At 46.7% G+C, this 21,828-nt stretch overlaps 1 protein-coding gene across 6 annotated transcripts in view; it reads right to left on the bottom strand.

Moving 5' to 3' along the window:
- The window catches only part of WDR76 (WD repeat domain 76), a 33,418-nt gene extending 12,123 nt beyond the window's left edge, over positions 1-21,295 (bottom strand). Inside the window, exons 1-8 of one of the 6 annotated variants that reach the window (XM_061572554.1) lie at positions 21,096-21,295; positions 16,387-16,573; positions 15,022-15,239; positions 12,665-12,757; positions 12,491-12,531; positions 11,409-11,538; positions 5,504-5,596; positions 4,268-4,453 (exon numbers count right to left, since the gene is read on the bottom strand). In XM_061572554.1, coding sequence (XP_061428538.1) covers positions 4,268-4,453; positions 5,504-5,596; positions 11,409-11,538; positions 12,491-12,531; positions 12,665-12,757; positions 15,022-15,239; positions 16,387-16,474 — 849 coding nt within the window. In that variant the 5' untranslated portion in view covers positions 16,475-16,573; positions 21,096-21,295. Of the gene's footprint in view, positions 1-4,267; positions 4,454-5,503; positions 5,597-11,408; positions 11,539-12,490; positions 12,532-12,664; positions 12,758-15,021; positions 15,240-16,340; positions 16,574-17,130; positions 18,310-21,095 lie in introns of those variants that run through there. The other 5 variants (XM_061572550.1, XM_061572551.1, XM_061572552.1 and 2 more) reach the window with 5 other exon arrangements.
- Between the last annotated feature and the right edge of the window lie 533 nt (positions 21,296-21,828).

Below are 21,828 nucleotides of genomic sequence, written 5' to 3'. Positions count from 1 at the left end.
TGAAGTGGCAGCTTCCTAACCCTTCTAGAACATCAAAAGAATCAGTCTGTGACAGCACCATATGCCAAGTCAGTAAAATTGTATTGGGCTGCCCCCTGGTGATCCATCTCAACACATCCGTCAATTACAGAACAAGCTCCTCATTCGAGACCCAAAAATCATCGCACACCTGCTCTGGGCTTTGACATTCCTATGCCTAAATAGTCATTGCTGTAACTATCAACCAGAAGTAAACATCAACAGGCCAATGCACCACAGCTCCTCCACGAATGGAAAATTAAAGACGCATGGCCAGTGTGACTGTGGCCATGCGACCCAAACAATGGACCATATATGAAACACATATAGACAAATATACACAGGGAGTCATAGAGATACATAGGAATTCTGAGATGGAGACACATTAAAGACAAGCCACAGTAGTGTGATTGTAGCCATGCAACCCAAACCTGTGGACTATGTAGTAAACCAGTGTAGTCTGCGCTCTTTCAACAGAGGAACTGAACAACACAAACTCTCTCCTTAAGTCCCCTCGTCATGTCGAGCAGACCTCGATATTGGGCATTCAGCTCGTGAACATCTTGCTGACATGTATGTCTTTGCACCTCTGATTAGCATGGTTGGCTATATATGGTGCAAAAGAAGTTCAACGTGTGTGTGTTGAACTTCTTTTGTACAATACGTAGCTAACCGTGATAATCAGAGGTGCGGGAGAACACAACAAAATATCGTTGTGGCCATGAAAGAAAAGGTTTATATTTCGATTTAAAGCTTTTGTGACTGCAGGGATTCATCTTCTTGGTTCTTTCGGTAAAATCACGTAGAAGGGAAATAATAAAAAAGTACAGTTTTATTTTTATTATTTTATTATTTCCCTTCTACGTGACTTTACCAAAAGAACCAAGAAGAAAAAGGTTTATAGTTGGCAACATTTTCGACAATGGCGCTCTTTCAAGGCACATAGAAAGGCCAGAGAGAAAGAGTGGCTAAGAGTTGGAGACTGCACTTTCAGACCATGGGTTCTGATGAGATTCAATTTACATTTTTTTCCTGATGAACAGGGTTTAAATAGGCCTATGAATAGTCACCTTTAGTCGCTATTGAGTAACAAACCCTCTATGATTGGATCTCACCACTCGGACATCATAAGCATTAAATATTTACGTAATATCAATATATCTATCTTCTATCTATTTTCTATTCTTTTTCTATATATGAAAGTCAAAAATTGTGGCGGGGTTGGTGGGTTTGTGTGTGGGTTTTTGTGTGGTCGCACGCTTGGCTCTCCAACGGTGGGGTTGACGTAAATAAAAAATAGCCAGGCACCACGCCGTAAGCCCCGCGGTCAGCAAGCGCTATTCCTTTTTCACATCTGTCAACTTGAAATTAGTTTAATTAGCGATTTGTGCGTGCTTCGTTTTTATTTATTTATTTATGACGCGTGCACGCCCGTACCAACTCACGCGCCTTTGGTGGGGGGAACGGCCCATGCCAAGTCGCATGCCTTCGGTGGGAGTGAGGGAGACATTTTACTGGTAGGAACGAAGTGGACCAGCCTACAATAGATTACATCGTCCGTCCGTCCGTCCGTCCGTCCGTGTAGCAACATCGCCCCCTACTGCAAACACTTGGCATGACCCTACAAAAACCTTTAGACTCAGTGACGCTTTCCTGGCTAAACAAGTGTAACATTCCCTTATAATTCCCTGAGATAGCTTTTAATTAAAACTTGTAAATTAAAATTTAACTCACAGCGGCCTAAAGCCTACAGCTAGGCCTAAAGCCTCGAACAACGCCTCAAACTCTCCCTTCGTATCGTTCCCCCGCGTGTGTGCAAGGGAGTTAATGTTTAACAATGTTACATTCCCTGATGCTTTTAAATAGAAACATTTAAATTTAAGGCTTTTACATAAATAATAAAAACAGTTAAATAAAAAATTAACTCACGGCGGCCTCAAGCCTACAGCTAGGCCTAAAGCCTAGACCTAGGCCTCAAACTCTCCCTTCGTATCGTACCCCCGCTAGTGTGAAAGGGAGTTAATGTTTAACAATGTTACATTCCCTGATGTTTTTAAAATAGAAACATTTACATTTAAAGCTTTTACATAAATAATTTAAACATTTAAATAAAAAAATAACTCACAGCGGCCTAAAGCCTACAGCTAGGCCTAAAGCCTAGAACTAGGCCTCACACTCTCCCATCGTATCGTCCGATTAGGTGTAGCAACATCGCCCCCTACTGCAAACACTTGGCAGGACCCTAGAAAAACCTTTAGACTCAGTGGGGCTTTCCTGGCTAAACAAGTGTAATAATACATTATGTTTATATTCTTTGGTTATTCGTTCCTACCAGCCCACCCCGCAGGGTCCTGTTATTTCGCGTTAGAAATGCTATAAAAATACACTAAACGCCGACGTAAATTATTCACTCTGTGATGTCGTCCCCCAACCCCATGCGTGTAGTTATTACTACTGTAGGGGTTATTACGGGGAGAAGGGCGGACAGAAAACACAAGGGTGTCTGCACCCACACACGGGTGTCTACATCCACGTCCGCATCCGTTAATCTTGGGGGGCCATTGGGGCGCTGTGATCCCCCAAAACCCCACCCCTCGCAGGGGATTCCTATAAAAGGCGGGGAGCCAGAGAGCTCGGGGCCAGGGTGGAAGAAGCTTACCAATGAAGTCTGAAGACCGGCAGAATAGGCCCTGGGACTCCCCTGTCTCGCTGCCCTTGTCAGGGCCGAGCAGGGTAAGCCAGTGGCGCGGCCCCAAGAGCTTCTGGACCTCTGCTCTTGTAAGAGCAAGGCTGGGTTAGCTGGGTGCCGGGATCCGTGCTTTACCAGGGCCGGATCAGATAGCCTCCCATAGCACTATTAGAGGAGGACTGGGAATAGGACAGGGGAAATAGTGCTAGGGGTGTTTTCCCATCCAGTACGTGTGAAGGGGCCGTTACCCCTTCAAGTATTGTTACTGCCCTTGAGTTGAATAAAAGAGTGTGCCTCGACTCCGTCGTCAGTCTCCCTGGAACTCACTACACTACTATATAGTCACTAGATGCTACCACTATAGGCCATAGATATTACTGCAGAGTGACCGGGGAGATCGTGGGGGGGTCAGGGGTAGCAGCCCAGCCCCAGCCTGCCAAGGTGCCACCTTAGCCGGCTGGACAATCTACGCGGGACTAGGCCTCACCACGCCACTGTCAGGTGGGTACTTTGTGCTATAGAGTCGATAAATACTGCTATAGAGTCAGCATGTACTACTGTAGTGATAGCAGGTACCACCCCAGTCGGTATGCACTGCTGTAATCATAGTAGGTCACACCACAGTCAGTATGCACTGCTGTAATCATAGTAGGTACCACCACAGTCAGTATGCACTGCTGTAATCATAGCAGGTACCACCAAAGTATGCATTGCTGTAATCATAGCAGGTACCACCACAGTCAGTACGCACTGCTGTTAGATTTATAAGAGTAGTTTTTAATTATTTTTAAAACCCGGGCAACGCCGGGTAATTCCCGCTAGTCAATATATAAATATGAACATGCATTGCAAAGTATGAATACCAGTCACGTTTTGCCCAAAATAACATAACTTTTTTTAATATGAAATGTCGCTTCTGTATAGTGACGTGAAGTTCATAGATCTGGCCGGAAACGCAAGAACAGACATGCTACAACAGCATTCACCACAGCTGTGGCAAATGCCCTTTTATTTTTAAACATTTCGGTCCTGTACATAGTCATGAGGATGCTGCCACTTGTGGTATAATGGTCAGCGCGCTAGACTGGCAATCCCAGAGGTCGCCGCTTAAGATTCTTCCAGCGTAGCAGTGGAAACATTGGTGCAGGTTTCTCAAATCTCCCCCAACTGCCTCTGTCCACCCAGCAGTATAAATGGCTACCACCAGAGTTAGTCGAACAGGAAGGGCTATGTGTAGGTGGAGTAAGGTGTGTGTGACTACACCCACACCTCCTCCAATACGTCTGGTCAACATGGAAGAGTAGGCCAAATACCCTGCAGAGTTCACTCTACGTGGAGGGAGCAAAATATTGCAGGGCTGCACCTTTACCTGCTTTACGAAGTCACGGTGCGTGTGGCATCACTTCAGTGCCACCATCGGTCACGACTGTAACCAGATCCATGCTCGTGGTCCAGTAACAGCTTCACACGCAGATGAGTTTACAGATGATGCTCAGCTCGTTCGTTAGTGGAGTGAAGTAGTCCCTTTTCTCACGACAATTCCCTTCGTGCTGAACTCACCAGGTCCCAGAAGACCACGTTGCCCTGGCTGTCCCCAGCAGCCACGAGGACGTGGTCCATGGTTGGGTGCACAGCCACCGAGCAGATTTTCTCCCTCATCACCTTGGCGATGCGGCAGTTGCCCTGACGCAACCCAAGTAGCCACGCAGATCCGCAAGGCTCGCGACCATCAGTCTCAACGATCTGCTTTGACGATACAAACACGTGCGCCAATCAGCACACCGGGTCACCCGTCCAAAAGACACACTCATCTTGCTTTGCGTGCCTCATTGGGTGAGTTTCATCTCCTGGTTAAAGAGATTTTGATCGACTGACCAATGTGCTCGGCGCTAACAGGCACTTGCCCTCATGGCAGCTGTTCTCTGGTGGTGGCTATGCACGCACCTCTAATCTAGCAGTGTGGAGGCAGTGAGGGTTGGTGGATCGCAGAATTGTTGGGAAACTCCATTGCCGTGGACGTCGAAGAGCCATATCCTGGTTTGCCAAAAGACAGTAACAACAAAAATGTCGACTCCACTCATTCTCTCTGATTAGAATAGTGTTCCCCTTACATGCGTGGGTTTTCTCTAGGTGCTCCGGTTTCCTTCCACATGTATAGACGCTCATTAATTTGGCTGATAACACCTTAAAATATAGAGGACCGCATTGCTGGGGCAAAAGTTGGCGCCGACTAATCGTGCGGTTGCCTTCCCGTTTGTCTGTGGTCCCTCGCGCCTCTGAGTCGTTCTCTCGCTCCCTCTGACTATTCGTGTGAGCGAATACTGTGCGAGTTACAAGAGGGAATTATTTTTGTATTATTTCACTCGTCTACCCCAGGAACGCCTCACCGATTCTACTCTTCTTCAGGAAGCTCCTGTAAACATGTTGCAGTCGGGGTGGGGGCAATATTGCTATGTGCGATCCCAATTGGGTCATTTGCATTTTTCCACTTTTTGGATGTTTGGCCAATTCCAGTTGCATGGTTGTGTGTTGTTCTTCTAGTTCAGTGGTTCTTAACCTGGGGTGCACACACCCCCTGGAGGTGCGAGATGCCATTTCTGGGGGTGCGAGACATGTCAGATCTTTTTAGAAGGTAAATCATTGAAACAAAAAATTAAGCACGGGAACGTAAGTACAAAGGGGTGCAAGGCTGCAGTAAAGGTTAAGAACCACTGCTCTAGTTGATTCGACAGCTAGCGCGGAACCTACATCAGACGCAACACAAATTTCTGACGGCGCATACCTTCCCCCACTCACCTCGCTTTTCCTCCACACCTCGAGTAGGGCATTCTGCTCCTCCGTGGACAGGTTGGTGGCCTCCATCTTCAGTGGACCGGATGCCCTGAGCTTCTGTGACAACAAACATGCAGTCAATGCGGGAGATCCACAGGCCGGTGCAGGACGCGTCGTGCGCATGTGTGTGGCCTTAACGTGCATATAGCCTGGCACAAGCGCCGTGGTGACATCACCGCCACTTAGTGGCGAATGGTGGTTGTTGATATTGTTGTGTGTGTGTGTGAGGTTTATTTTTATTAAATCAGGTGAAAACTCAGAGGACGAGGAATAGCTTCGTTTGCAAGGCGACCTGGGTCGCACTCAGGTGACAAAATTTGCAAGTTTTCGCAGCAAACATGATTAAAAATAGAGGGTTGGGTTGGACCACGTAATCATCTGAACGAATTTGTGTCGTTAAGAGCCTCTGCCACCGAATCACTGCCCAAACAAATTAAATTGCATTTATTGATGCACCTATTACTATTGTTTCGGCTCACTTACCGGTGAGTTACATAACAACAATCGCAATCACATCTAATTGCTACATATTTGTTTTTATATTTTTGGGGGAATTCTCACAACAAACTCACCACCACTACCACTGCTGCACCCACACTCCCACCTGGTCCACTACCCAAACAAGCCCTACCCTGTGTACGAAGGAAGGGGCAGGGCCGAAACAGAAAGAGGCGGGCCCTAAAGAAGAAGAGGTGTGGCCTAAAATAGAAAGGTGCAGAGCCAAAAGAGGAAGAAAATGCGTGGCCTAATAAGGAAAGAGCAGTGCCTAGAGGTTGACGAGTTACGTTCGCTGAAGGTGACTGTTCCATTCTCAAATTGTAAGCAAAAGTTCGCTAACTATAGGGCAGTCATAGACATATGAACGGAATCCGTTCTTGAGACCCGTTCGTAAGTCGAACGGTTCATAAGTCTGAACAGAATCATGCTCTGTATTTACATGCACATATGGTCAGTGTTAGAAAATGTGTTACGGTTCAACAAAAAGGAAAGCATTGTTAAACTCACAAGAATAAATATACACTTGCATATAATACTGTTAAAAAGTGTATAGTAAAAAAAAACAGAAATTAAGGAACATAAATAGGAAAAAATATTTGTTTTATTTTCACTTACCTTGAGTCCTGATGCTGGCTTGCTTGTCGGAAGAGGCACAATGAGTCCCCACATTTGCACACAAAGACAAGGATCCCCCGTATAGCCTAAAAATACTGTTGGAGCAAGTGCTGTTAGCGAGCACCTATGAAGGCCGGTGCGGCACACAGGATGATTGCTCTGCTGATAAAGATATTTCTGCGGTTCAGTTTGCAAGTATGAGTTATTGTCTTAAGTCGATATTAAAAATACTATTTTATGGAAGGTGGTTTCTCATAAGTGTGGTTTTTCGTATGTCAGGTGGTCCTAAGTCGAGGACTGCCTGTACAGAAAAGCATTGGATTTTTCTTGTACTAGCTATCTTTTAACTACTTTCAACTGTTCATAGACTTTTACATCCATAATTGTCCCCTTCTTTCTGTAATGTGAGGATATATTCGGGTTGCTGATGGATCACACCTCATTACGATGATTGGCTCTGCCGGTCCTGGCCCATAGCCAATGGGGGGAAGTCTAGGGGCGTGGTCCTGACGTAATGGGAAGGTGACATCTGTAAGTAGAGGATTGGTTCTGAGGGCTTTAGCCACAGCCAATGGGGGGACGAGTCAGGGGCGTGGTCCTGGGAGTGTACGATGGAGTCTAGAAGATTCCATAGAGGTTAACCAGGATTGGTGGAAAGGTACCACGTGACCCGGGTATTAAAAGGGGTGGAGGCGGACAACACGTGGTCAGATCTGGAACGAACGAAGGGTGAGACCACGCTGGAGCGAGGTCCAGGCTGCCATGTTGTGAACGAAAGACAAATAAAGGCCGGATTCCAGAAGTCGCTTCCACGACCTTTATTACATTTCTTTTCCAGAACTGAAAACCAAGCTGACTAGTTTCGTTAGTATTTTTTTAAAACAGAATCAACACAATCCATCTCTCCATTGAATCTCTGCCTCCTACCACCTTGTGAACTATTCCCAATCTAATTCAGATTTCAAATTTCTCAGTATTTTTTTTACTTTCTTTGCCTGAAGTTGCATCACTGGTAGTTAGATCCCAGCCCACTTATTGTCACTCTGGATCTTTTTCCTTCCAAGCCCTTTCATTCTAACGTTCCATCTCTTGCTGTGTTCATCGCTAATCTCTTTAATAATTCACTCAATTATGGTTGTGCCTCTGCTTAAGAAGCCTGGCCTTGAGAACCTGAGGTCATCAGTAATGATCTCCCCATCTCAAAATCTGCCTTACCTCTCCCAAGGTCCTCCACAGCGTGCTATTGCCATGCAGCTCCAACACCACTTGCTCGTCAGTGACCTTCAAAATCCCTTTGAGTCTGGTTTCAGGCCTGGTTACATTAGGGATATAGCCCTGGTTGTGGATGATGTATTGGTTGCTGCAGATGCAGGCCTGTCTAGTGTTCTCGTCATTTTGGACTTGAGCGCTGCCTTTGACGCTGTCGATCATCTCATCCTGCTCGAGTGATTGGAAGGCTACATGGGGGTTTTTGGCATTGCCTTGAGCTGGTTCACTTTCTACCTCTCCAATCGAAAGCAGTTTGTCAGCCTTGGAGGGCAACAATCCGATACATGTTCTGTTCCATTTAGTGTGCCTCAGGGTTTCCTACTTGGCCCAATCTTGTTTTGCATATACATATGACCCCACTCGGTCATATTTTATGTAAACTAGGTCTTTAACTTCCTTGTTATGCTGATGACAATTTACATTCATGCTAAATCTGCCTTTCAAGCATCTGCTTATAGTCTGTCAGGTTCTCACAGGTCTATCAAGACAATCCCACATTCTTCAGTTATATTTTTATAAGACGGAGGTGTTGCTTGTTGGGTCTCCCCACACCAAATTTATAAACCTGGTTCGGTCTATCTGACAATCGATGGCCACAATATTGGTGCTACTCAGGCAGTTCCAAGTCTTGGGGTTGTCTTTGATGCCTCATTAAACTTTGAAGTGCACATTAACAAGGTCACTAAGGCTTCATTTTTTCATCTTAAAAATATAGCCAGGCAGCACCCCCATCCTGTATCGGACAATTAGAAGCTGGTTCATTTATTTTTGTTCTCTCGTATTGATTTTTGTAATTCACTGTTTGCTGGCATCCCCCTTAAACTGTAAAGTCGCATGCAACGCATGCAGAATGTGGCTGCCAGAATTATTACGTGCAAGCCGGTTACTGAACCTGTGCTGACATCTCTCCATTGGCTGCCGGTCTGGTTTTTGAGTAGAGTTCAAGATTCTTCTCCTCACCCGCTAGGCTGTTAATGATGTTACTCCCTTCACATACAAACAGGACCTTCTTCGGCCATGTATTCTAACAAGAGAACTTTGGTCTTCCAAGTCTGGTCTGTTGTGTGTGCCCAGGTCACATCTCTGTACGAGGTTTTCGCGTGGCCCCCAGGATGTAAAATTCACTTCCACTGGACATTCGTTGTGCCGACTGCCTCGTTTTATTCAAACCGTGCACTTAATACACACTTATTTTTTAGGGCTCTTTCTATTTTCTGATTCCTTTGTTTCAGGGTTCGATGTTATTGGCGTGAGCCTGCATGCTTATATGTTTTGTACAGAGCATATTCTTAGGTTTTTTCGGTAAAGTCACGTAGGTAAAAAACATAAAAAAGTAAAATAAAATAAAAATCACGACGTTTCGGAGGCAACACAAGCTTCCGTCTTCAGGTGGTACCGTCAGAGCACAACAGCTGTATCAAGTAAATGAGAGATTTCAGGAGCTACCACTCCGTTTATATAATGGTTGGAGAAGGTGGTAATATGGTAAGGTGAGGCTTAAGACTAAGAATAGACTGCATAACAAAGGCTGAGCCTTTGTTATGGAGAGGTGCGGTTTGTGACTCAACCTGTGACAGGGAGACCACCACTAAACATGGTAAAACTGTAATGGTTGTCTGTCAAATAAGATTGGCATATAAGTGTAGTTAAATCTTTTTTGCATGGTTAATCACATCTTTCCAATGATTACTCAGTTTGTAACCGTCATCACGGTTGAAATTATGTCTGTGTTTGTATATTTGTATGGCTTCGTGTACAAACCTTTGATGGTAGCCAGGAGGTTTGCAGAGAACCTTGGTCTCGGAAAATACAATTTCATGAGAGCCCACCGAGTTGTAGCAATGATCGGCAACGGCCGAAGAATCAGTTCTGCCGTGTTTCAGATCTGACTTGTGCTCGCGGACACGATCAGAAAGATGACGTTTCGTTTCTCCAATGTAGCAATCACCACAAATGCAACTCAATTTGTAGACTCCAGGATACTGTAAGTCAGGAACGACATCCTTCACAGATGGAATCAAATCACGGATTTTATGCACTGTACTGAATCGGACTTGGATCTTATGTTTGTTTAGAATTTTGGAGATCTTTTTGGTCACGCCTGCTATGTATGGCAACGTGATAGTTTTGGTCGGAGTTTCATGTGGCTGTTTCTGTATGGTGGGAGAAACAGCTTGGCGGATAGTGCGGTCAGAGTATCCGTTCATCCTGAGGGCCCGATGTACATGTCTTAATTCACCGGCCAGGTGGTGTTGGTCAGAAATGGCATGTGCTCTGTGGTAAAGCGTTTTGATGAGAGAATTCTTTTGAGATGGGTGGTGGTGGGAATCCGGTTTCAAGTAGGAATCTGTGTAGGTGGCTTTCCTGTAGACAGAATGTCCCAAGGATCCGTCAGGTCTCCTCTCAAACAGAATATCCAAAAATGGTAGTTTGCCGTCTTTCTCTACTTCCATAGTGAATCTGATGGATGGGTGTCTAGAATTGATGTGGTCTAAGAAGTGGTTCAGTGCTGGGAGGCCATGTGGCCAGATGACGAAAGTGTCATCAACATACCTCTTCCAAAAGGAAGGACGCAGGGTGGATGTCTGGATGGCGTCTGATTCAAACTTTTCCATGAACATGTTGGCTATAACTGGTGACAAGGGGGAGCCCATAGGGGTACCCTCATTCTGTTTGTAGAAGGTGCCATTCCAGGTAAAATAAGTGTTGGTGAGGCAATGCCTAACCAGCGCAGGTACATCAGAATTCAATCCATGTTGGACTAAGTCCTCAATTATTGTTAGGGTGTCCTTTGTTATGCAGTCTATTCTTAGTCTTAAGCCTCACCTTACCATATTAATAATAAGTATGCGGCCCTTGCCCCACCACCTTCTCCAACCATTATATAAACGGAGTGGTAGCTCCTGCAATCTCTCATTTACTTGATACAGCTATCGTGCTGTGACGGTACCACCTGAAGACGGAAGCTTGTGTTGCCTCCAAAACGTCGTGATTTTTATTTTATTTTACTTTTTAATGTTTTTTACCTACGTGACTTTACCGAAAAAACCTAAGAATATGAATCATTGCAGTCACGAAAGCTTCAAATCTAGAATTTGTACAGAGCCTTGTGATCTCCAGGTGCAAGGCGCTTTAGAAGTGTAAATTATTATTACCTTCGGTTTAACACGTAGGCTTTTGCGACCAATATTATCCATGAGTGGGGTTTTTTTGGGGTAGATTATGTAAATATAAATGTGTCATTGAACCCGCCACAGAATTCATATTAACGTGAACTAAAACAAAACCTCTTATAGATATTACCTTCCCTGCTGATTTGAGGTAATAAAATCGCACAATGAGACACACGCAGCAGGCAGCAGTGGCATGGCCTTTGTGCTGCAGATAGAGCCACAGGCCGACTCGGTGATTATAAAAATCTAAATGACTAAATTGGTCACGTAAAAACCAGTCAAACAATGATCCGGTGTCATGAGGACTTGCTCACCACATGAGACTCTGCTGGGGTGAGCAAGGGCTGCTCCTCGGGCAGTGGCACGCCCGACGGGTCCAGCTTGCGCAAGCGGCGGGACGGCTTGCGCAGGGGCAGCGGTGGCTGCTTCACCTTCACTCTGGACCTAGGGTGGGGGGGGAATGGTAACGGTCATGGTTTAGATTGCACAGCGGTAACTCTTGTGCCCAATGGCAAGAAGCGCCTAGGTTCGATTCCCGACACCGGCGCCATTCTGTGTGAAGGTTTTATTCCCCCCCACCCCCCCCATGGGCTTTGTCTGGGTTCTCCAGTCTCCTCCCATAGCTAATCGTATGCAATTATATTCTGTTCTCACCTATGATGGCAGCAACACGTTTAGCAGTTACAGTATATGCCAATGTCAAGGTCTACCAGCCACAAGAGGGCTTCAGCAGAGGGAATGTGTAGTTTTGTTATTCCACTTTTGAAGGAGCACAGACTACAGTGGTTTACTTTAGGGTCAATAATTTGGGTTGCACGGCCAAAATCACCTGACTATGGCTTGTCTTTAAATTTACATTCGTGAAGATGTGTGCATCGTCGGCCTGTTGATGTTCCAATATGCTTGATGATTACACCAACGTCTTCGAGGAGGAATGTCCAAGCCAGGAGGTGTGATGTTTAGATTTTGAAAGAGTTGTTTATTCTGGACGTCTGCGTTGTTCAAGAGCATTCTTCTGGATATGGGTGAAATTCTAGGATGATGACAGCGCGATCCCAGAGGGGCGGATCAGGACTTGAGCCAGCAGCAATGTACATTTTTGAGGTCTTTGTTGATGGTTAAGTATGTTGTTGGCAAGAAAAAATTGCCTTTCAGTTTGCACGTCTCTGCAAATATTTAGTGGAAGGTTCTTTATCTTAGTAAAATGGATGTCATTTATTCGAATTGCATGGCATGTCACTGGTGTTGATCACACATTCCAGTGCAGCAGGAGCCCTCTGTAAATAATCTCTGGACTGAGTATGGCTCTCCTATGCAAAGTAGTAACTAATTTTATTATGTTAAAACATGAGTGAGCATGGAGCGAGTCCCTCAAAATAACAGAATGTGAACACACCTGTGTGAACGTTTATTAACTTCTTTCAGGCTCTCCACCGCCTGCGTGAAACAGTGAGAACACATACACACACACACAAAGACACGTACATCAGTGTTATCAGGAGATATCCAAACGCCCCCCCCCCCCCCCGGGGTACTAACGTGTCACGTTTCTGTATGCAAGTGTCGCCACCTTTTGGATGTTGAGATCCGCAAGGAACTTTGCATTCTCCCGGATGTTCCGAAGTCTCTTGCGCTCGTAAGATGACAGCTGCTCCATGCCGGCCTGCCGAGGGTTTCGCGCATAAAGTGGCATCAGCACTTCACAGCCTACGCACCAAGCTCAAGTTTGTGTTTGGTTAAACCAGCTGGCAACTCAAAGAGACCAGGATAAGAGTCTCATTTGTAAGAGTGATTCAGGTCACCAAAAAGATTACATTAACTAAGCAAAATTGGAGCAAAAATCAACCAGTGATAAATGGTAACAATAAACCACCGCATTATAGAATAAATCGTAAAACAATGCACAAACATGAATCAATATTAAGGATGATGGATTTTCCCTTTCAAAAGTGGGTTCAGACAAATTACAGGAAGGACTCGACATCTGCGAAGATTAGGTTCTTGACATTCTGCACGAAAGTACAATTTCCGAATGTGGATACGATGTTGATATGGGCGAAAGGGGGTTAGGGTTCCCGAGTCAAACTGAACATACAGGAGAACATGAAAATGTTTCATAACATTATTCCCATATTGTACACATAAATAACATCCATATAATTAATTACATTTTACAAAAGTACAAATAGATAAGACAAATCATACAAAACCCATCAATAAAATACCATAACTTGAACATTTAATTCACTTTGGATGACAATGGGGGTGTTATGGTACTATTTTGGTGGTCAATGGTGCACTTCCTGCCACACTTTCCCAAATCGCCTTCTCGTTTTTTTCCTTTATAAAACCGTTGACTCGTTTACCATGGAATGGCGGCCAACAGCAAACGCACTACAGCCATGGTGAGCAAGTCTATCCAACACAACTTTCCTTTTTGAGCTAAGCTCGTGACTTTTTTATGCCTTTTGATCTCTTTTTTTATCTCACTTTCCCCCCACTCAATTGACGCTTAAACCCCCCCACCAATTGATTCAAATAAAAAAAAACACCACCAATGAGGCAAATACAGCGCAAAAATGGCACAAAAGGCAACGGCACTTGAAGAATAAAAGCTCCAGCATGTGTTTGACGGGCACAACGATCCACAATACACTCCTGTACTGTGCAAGTAAAGTATCCCTCCCCCAAGATGCGATCATGCCAAATCGCGAATCATTTAAGGAAAAAGGGGAGAACTTTCAAATGGTATGCAAATATAAATTTCAAACTAAACTATTTAAAAAATTAGTATTTTACCAGGTAAGGCCCACCGAGCTATGTAACTCTTTTTGAGAAGCGACCTGGCCACAAATGATAGCTCAAGTAGTGGCTTATCACGTGGAAATTTATAGCAGCCAAATACTCTAAACGTATGTTTCTAAGTGTGGAGGGAAAAACCGGAGTACCCAAAAAAAATCCACACGACCACAGAGATAGGCATGCAAACTCCAAATATACAGCAGGCGTCGGGGTCGCATCGTGAATAATCGAATCTCACAAAAGAAAAATCCACGAAGAGGTCTAACTGTACTTTACAAACCAAAGTCGAATTAAGTTACAGAAAAATCAACGTGGGTTTACGGTGATGACTTGAGTGTTTATTGAACAGGCCAATGCACACGTAGAGCATCGCATGTCTGATGCCCCCCCCCACGTCACGCATTTTCCTTGAACCCTTTCCAGCCTTTTCCTTTGTTCAAACCTCCCGGCCAATCGCCTTCCACTTTCACCCCTCCTCCTGCAGCCCCCCCCCTCCCCGTCACTCAGGTGAGCAGTGGTAGGTGGTCCCAATGACCTCATCCCCCATCCTTCATGTCGTGGATATTTGCGATGATGTATTGTGATTTATGCACAACGCCCCTCGTGGGTTGTTGTCTTATCCCACTCCAGTGGTGTGTAATGGCAACCGCCGGACTCGCACGCGTCCCCAATGATTGTTATTGCCATTTGTACCTAGCAACCAACCTTTGCAAAGGACTGGTAAATTGAGGAAGTCAACCATTAACTGTCTCTTTGTGTGCTCGCAAACCAGGATGAGTGGTGAATTCTTAAATTTAATTCGGGAAGCGTTTTGCGACGTCCCTACATCAGTGCACATGCAGAGCCTGAAAAGAGTTTATGATGTGGGGTGCCTAATGAGGCTATAATGTCGTGGATAGGCAATAAGGGGCTGGGCAGCAGTAGCCTGTGAGACTTGGGGGAGTATTGCGCTGCATAGTCTACGGGCTGGCATTTTAATGCAAGGCCGGGTGATGCATTCACAATTTTAAAAGGGGGGTCACATTTTCCATGTGAAAGGAGCATCACCGTTGAGGCTCTAAATATCTAATTGGACTAGGGAGCAGATCTCTTTACCCCACAGGTCATATACCAAATTGAACTCACCTCCACTTCAGAGTCGCTGCTGCTGCTGCTACTACTGCTGCTGGAGTTAACATTGGCCGTTGCGTTGTTTGTCACGGCCGGGGGGCACGGAGGAGCCGGGTCCAGCCTGGATGCAGCAGTGCCCTGGAGGGCGTCCATGGGTAGCAACAACTCCTCCAGATCCAGCGCCGCCGCTTTGCAGGCGTGGCCGAGCAATACGCTCTGATTCACGCCGATTCCTGCACGACAGTTGCAGCCATGTCTCACCGCACATCCCCCTGCAGGCCTGCAGTAGCCTCACACACTCTGGGATGAGTTGTAGAGACTGGATGCTGCATGTGCGAAGAACCCAGGCACGCAAAGTGACTCAAATTTTGCAAATTTGGACCGTGACGCCAGCGCGCAATGGCATATTCGTGCCGAATTACGTCACGGGATGTTTTAACATCCACTGCAAAGCAGACAGGTAGTAATATTTGAAAGGTTAATACGCACCGCTGTACAAGCAGTCCTCTACTCACTAACTCGATTCCGTTCCTGAGACCCGTTCGTAAGTCAAAAGGTTCATAAGTCAGAACACAATCATGTACTGTTTTCAAATGCACATACGGTTAGTGTTGCAAAATGTGTTGCGATTCAGCATTGTTAAACTCATAAGAAGAAACATTGTACACTTGCATATAATACTGTAGAGTAAAGAAAACCTAACATAAAGTAACATAAATAGAAAAAAAATCTGTTCCTGATGCTGGCTTGCTTGTCGGAAATGGAGTAATGAGTCCCCACAATTTCACGCAAAAAAGAGAAAGATCCCCGTGTCGCCTGAACAGACTGTTGGAGCAAGTGCTGTTAGCGAGCACCAATGAAGGTTGGCACGGCACACGAGGGGGTAGGTGGCCAACACCATGGCCGGCCACCTTTATCTCCCCAGTGGCAATGTTTACACACCACACCAGGTACTCATTTGAGGCTGAGTCGATCTAAGGGAGCCCCAAGACCCATTCAGATAATCGTCACAGGTGTTGGTCGTGAGCGGGAATCGAACTCGGTTCACCGGGTTCGTAGCATGCACACACACACACACACGTTCACACACACATACATGTGCGCGCACACACAGACAAACACTCACTCCCAGTGGGATGCTGTGACTCATTACATCTCGTGGAGGATCGCTCCACTGACCAAAATAGTTCCCCGGTTTAGTTCGCAAGTGCAAGTTCACCAGCTGGTTACATGATAAAAAAATTCTCATTGAAGATGGTTCGTAAGTACAGATGTTCGTAAGTCGATGACTGCCTGTATTCACCAGGTCTACCCGCCGAATTCAACACACGAACCTCTGGAGCCACCACTAGCCCACGTCATCCACTGCGGGGGCATCACCTTGACTCTGGTAGGCACTGATCTCTGCTGGCCCTAACAACATGGTCTGGCGTGTGCGAGGCCGCTTCCCCTTGACCGGCGTCGCCATGTTGTTGCTCAGCCCCTCATCCACCACAAAGGATGGCACTAGGTCCGAGACGTTCCGCTTTTGGACCAGCCCCCGACGTCGGCTGGAACCGAGCTCAGCCTGTGAAACACCGATACAACACACACACGGGTGAAGTTACCCAGCAGGAAAGGATTCACGCAGGTGGCCAGATGGGTGCACATTCGGTTTTGCCTTGTGGGGAACGGTAGTGCAGTGATTAACGCACTGGGATACGAACCCGGCGACACAATATCGATTCCCGACATACATCGGTGATGAATATCTGAACTGGTTCTCGGCCTTTTCTAGGTCGACGCAGCCTAAAATTAGATGTTGTGATATGTAAAACATCGCCGCGATGTAAACAAAGGCGGTAGTGGTGCTGGTCACCCACCCCCTCGTGTGCCATACTGGCATAGATGCTTGCTAAAAACACTTTCCCCAAGTCTGTGAAGGCTATATAGGGGATATTTGTCTTTGTAACATTCGGGTTTCATCTTCCTCCGACTCAATGTTGACAAAAGCAAAGTACTCTGCTCCTCAGTGGCAAAAGGTTCACATGCAGTCAGACTCCAGTTTGAGCGTGCACCTCCAAAACATTGCAGTGGAAAAAAGTGTGAAACCTTGCAGTTGCCGGCACATATACTGCATCTCACCTCTACACGTCTCCAAAATGCTCTATGGTCTTTCTCCTCCTCCCTCATCTCACGATGCTTCTCTCCACGCACTCACCGACCGCTCTCTTCCAGCTCTACTCCCCTCCGTGCACTCTCTGCTCTAGCAACCAAGACTTTCTGTGAAAGGCCCCAGTCAACCTACCCTCAGGATGTTGCTCATTTTCCTCTGCTACCCCCAGTCCGGAACCGCCTTCCCCAAGTTATCCGTGCTGTTGACTACCTGTCCCGGTTCAAGTCAAGGCTCCAGATCTTTCCTTCCTCCCTCTGCCTACGACTGCCTCTACACAATGTGCCCAGTGTGTCTCTAAAGCATCTGTAGAGATGCTGTCCCACTTGGATGCAATGTAAACCCAAACTGCACGGTATTTTAACTACCGTGGATGGGAAGGGCTGAGGCAGCCCCCAACAGGGCTAGCTGCCCTATTGGCCAAACAGTATTATAATTGATGAATATCCAGGTTTTTTTGGGTTACATCGTGTAAATATTCATGTATCGTTCAACCCGCCACCACCCGACACAGCTAATTCGTAAGGTTTGTCACGTAAACAAAGCATGCCAATTCGTTACTAGTACAGCACACCAGTGTGTTGGAGAGTAAACCCACAACGTTAAAAAAGTCGAGGACGTTTCACCAGTAATTACAAGCATCATCAGGCAACAGCCAGATTTGTGGTGGTGGCGGATTTAATGACAGATTCATATTCCTTGTCAAATGTTTCAATTTGGTGTTTTAACATCTTAACACCTGTTTTGTTGCCAGAAAAAGTGGAAAACCTATTCTCACATTTTGGTACTGGCAGATTCATATTTACTGATGTAGATTCATATTTACGCGATCTAACGCAAAAAAAACCTCGATTATGAATATTGGTCGCGAAAGCCTACGTGTGAATCTTCTTGGTTCTTTCGGTAAAGTCACGTAGAAGGGAAGTAATAAAATAATAAAAATAAAACATAATAAAATAATTCTCACGACGTTTCGGCCACAACGCAAGCAGCCGTCCTCAGGTGAAAACCAGGTCTGTCGAGGCGACAGCGTCTGAATGAAACAGCACACGTGCTTGGAGCATATATATAAGCTGGGTTGGAAGGGGGGGAAAGGGCGCTTTGACAAAAGAATTTGCATATCAAGAGGAATTTAGCATATTTATGGGAAATGCAGGTATGTGATTAGTACTACTTATGCCCGTGCATTTTCCCCTCCCTTTGATGCTGCTAATCCTGCATAATGCACGGGCATAAGTAGTACTGATCACATATCTGCATTTCCCATAAATATGCTAAATTCCTCTTGATATGCAAATTCTTTTGTCAAGGCGCCCTTTCCCCCCCTTCCAACCCAGCTTATATATATGCTCCAAGCACGTGTGTTGTTTCATTCAGACGCTGTCGCCTCGACAGACCTGGTTTTCACCTGAGGACGGCTGCTTGCGTTGTGGCCGAAACGTCGTGAGAATTATTTTCTTATGTTTTATTTTTATTATTTTATTACTTCCCTTCTACGTGACTTCACCGAAAGAACCAAGAAGATGAATCCCTGCAGTCACGAAAGCTTTAAATCGAAATTCCTACGTGTTAAATTGATGAATCTGTTGAGTTGTTTTGTTGAATGAGCATTTAGGCACCCTCAACTCCTATTTACAGTCTTAAGCCATTGTTCGAAATTCCATATTATTATGGCGGGGGTGAGTGCATCCATTGGGCAACTACTGTTAAACTTCCCCACAACTTGGTACTCGTAACAGCGCATAAACGCGAGAACACAATGGACCTAGTACTCGGTAATATACAGGAATCCTCCGCAATAAAACAGGTCCCTGCGGGGTGGGCTGGTAGGAACGAATAACCAAAGAATATAAACATAATGTATTATTATACTTGTTTAGCCAGGAAAGCCTCACTGAGTCTAAAGGTTTTTGTAGGGTCCTGCCAAGTGTTTGCAGTAGGGGGCAATGTTGCTACACCTAATCGGACGATACGAAGGGAGAGTTTGAGGCCTAGTTCTAGGCTTTAGGCCTAGCTGTAGGCTTTAGGCTGCTGTGAGTTAATAATTTAAATGTTTTAATTATTAATGTAAAAGCTTTACATTTAAATGTTTCTATTTAAAAACATCAGGGAATGTAACATTGTTAAACATTAACTCCCTTTCACACACGCGGGGGTACGATACGAAGGGAGAGTTTGAGGCCTAGTTCTAGGCTTTAGGCCTAGCTGTAGGCTTTAGGCCGCTGTGAGTTATTTTTTATTTTAAATGTTTTTATAAAAAAACTATCTCAGGGAATTATAAGGGAATGTTACACTTGTTTAGCCAGGAAAGCCTCACTGAGTCTAAAAGTTTTTGTAGGGTCCTGCCAAGTGTTTGCAGTAGGGGGCGATGTTGCTACACCTAATCGGACATCGGACGGACGGACGATATAATATATTGTAGGCTGGTTCACTTCGTTCCTACCAGTATAAAGGATGCATTCCTGGAAAATGCTACTTAACTCGAAATTACTTTAAGTGAACTCGAATTTCCCATACACATGTTAAAATCTGAGGTTGCGTTCCTAGCTGAAATTTCTGGAAAAAAAGTGTGACTAAATGTCAGGAAGTGTACAAAACTGCATATTATTATAATGTGCATTGATGTTAATGAATAATAAATAAAAATAATTAGATAAAACTTAAAAAGAGTTGGTTGAAAGGGGCTGGTTGATCAAGGCCTTTTGGGGTAAGCAGTGGTGGCGTTATACAGACGGAGTAGGATCAACTGCCTCTTCTTCTAATGATGACGCTGGAGCTACAGGAATGTTGACCAGAGAAAGCTGGCTTTTTTGTGGGGTTTTTGGCATTTAAAGAGAGAAGCGAATGCATTTTGTTATAAAGGGTTGTCGGAGCTATGCTCCGCGAATTTTTTTGCATAGACTAAGTGGTCCGCCGGCCAAAACGAAGTTTGAGAAACACCACTGTAGTTTATGTTGTATAGTTGTTGCCGCGGCTGGTAATGTTGTACATCGCTGTAGTTGGTTACTGGGGTCCTCAGGCACGGCCATGGTACGCGATGTGATCCGTACATGGACACTTCTTCCAAGCTGATATCAGAGACGTAGGGGGTGGTTAACGTCCATGATTGAGGAGCACATCCCTCCAATGTGCTCCTCAATCAGCCCAACCATCCGGTCACCAGACCTCTACCCTTCACCTACCCTCATCCATGCCCAGCCATAGCACCTATCTACATTACCGCTTCACGTGTGTGCCCCATACGTCGCACCCATCTGTCGCCCGCAATCGCCGTCACACTCCACCGCCTTCCCGAACCCCTACAACATCAGCAGCTGCGTTCCTAGGTCCTGTCCCTCCATCCCTTCCGTCACCACCCTCACCGACAGCCGCTCCACCCCACCCGTTGCTCCCCTTTTGCCCCCCGTGTTCCGCCGTCAACTTGCGTTGTAAAGTGCCCTGGAAAGGGCGCTGCTGTATAAATCCTAAATAGAATACAACACGGATAACGCAAGACAGATATTACACCACACCCGAGACGTAACGCAACACAAAGCTGTCCCGCAACAGGCGGCACAGCACAATGTCTGCAACACAAAGGTCGGCAACACAAAGTTACATTGCGCAACGGGCGACAGGCAAACAACACCAAGGTTACACAACATATTACATAAAGGTAGCACAACACAAACGTTACACAACACAGGTTACATAACAAAGCCACGGTGCCAACACACGTGTACACAACAGGGGACGCGATACAATTGTAACACAAAGGTTACAAAACAGTGACACAACAGTGACACAACACCACGAACACACACACACAGAACGCGCCACCCGCCCGGGTACGAGCCAGAGGCAGGTAACGCACGCGGGGGCCGAGTGGTTGCGCGTCTCGGGACGTGCATCGCGGCCACGGCGGCGGCGGCGGTGGTGACACACCGGCGGCACTCACGCGTGGGGAGCTCGTGGTGATCGCGAGACGAAGCCTCCACTTTCTCCAGCAACAACAACCACAGCCGCCACCACCACCACGCACCCGCGCACTTCCCGCCAAGCAAAATCGCCGCCTGTCTCGGCGCCTCACGGCCCCGCAGGCCGCGATTGGTCGGAGGGAGGTTCACGGGCCCGGGCCAATGGGCGATGCCGTCACCACCCTCGCGCGGGCGGTGAGGAGTGGATGGAGTGGGGGGGGGGACACTGGTGGCGGGAGGGGGACACTGGTGGGGGGGGGGACACTGGGGGGGAGGAGGACACTGGTGGGGGGGGGACACTGGTGGGGGGGGGGACACTGGTGGGGGGGGGACACTGGTGGGGGGAGGGGGACACTGGTGGGGGGGGGGACACTGGGGGGGGGGGGACACTGGTGGGGGGGGACACTGGTGGGGGGGGGGGGACACTGGTGGGGGGGGGACACTGGTGGGGGGTGGGGACACTGGTGGGGGGGGGGGACACTGGTGGGGGGGACACTGTTGGGGGGGGGACACGGGGTGGGGGACACTGGTGGGAGGGGACACTGGTGGGTGGGGACACTGGTGGGGGATGGGACACTGGTGGGGGGGGACACTGGTGGGGTGGGGGGGACACTGGTGGGGTGGGGACACTGGTGGGGGGAGGGGACACTGGTGGGGACGGGGGGGGGACACTGGTGGGGGGGGACACTGGTGGGGGGGGGGGGGGTGGGGTGG

This window comes from Lethenteron reissneri, chromosome 50, assembly GCF_015708825.2.
Source record: "Lethenteron reissneri isolate LAM-NWPU_2019-01 chromosome 50, ASM1570882v1, whole genome shotgun sequence".
NCBI lineage: Eukaryota > Metazoa > Chordata > Hyperoartia > Petromyzontiformes > Petromyzontidae > Lethenteron > Lethenteron reissneri.
This window is presented reverse-complemented; position numbering and strand designations above follow the sequence as displayed.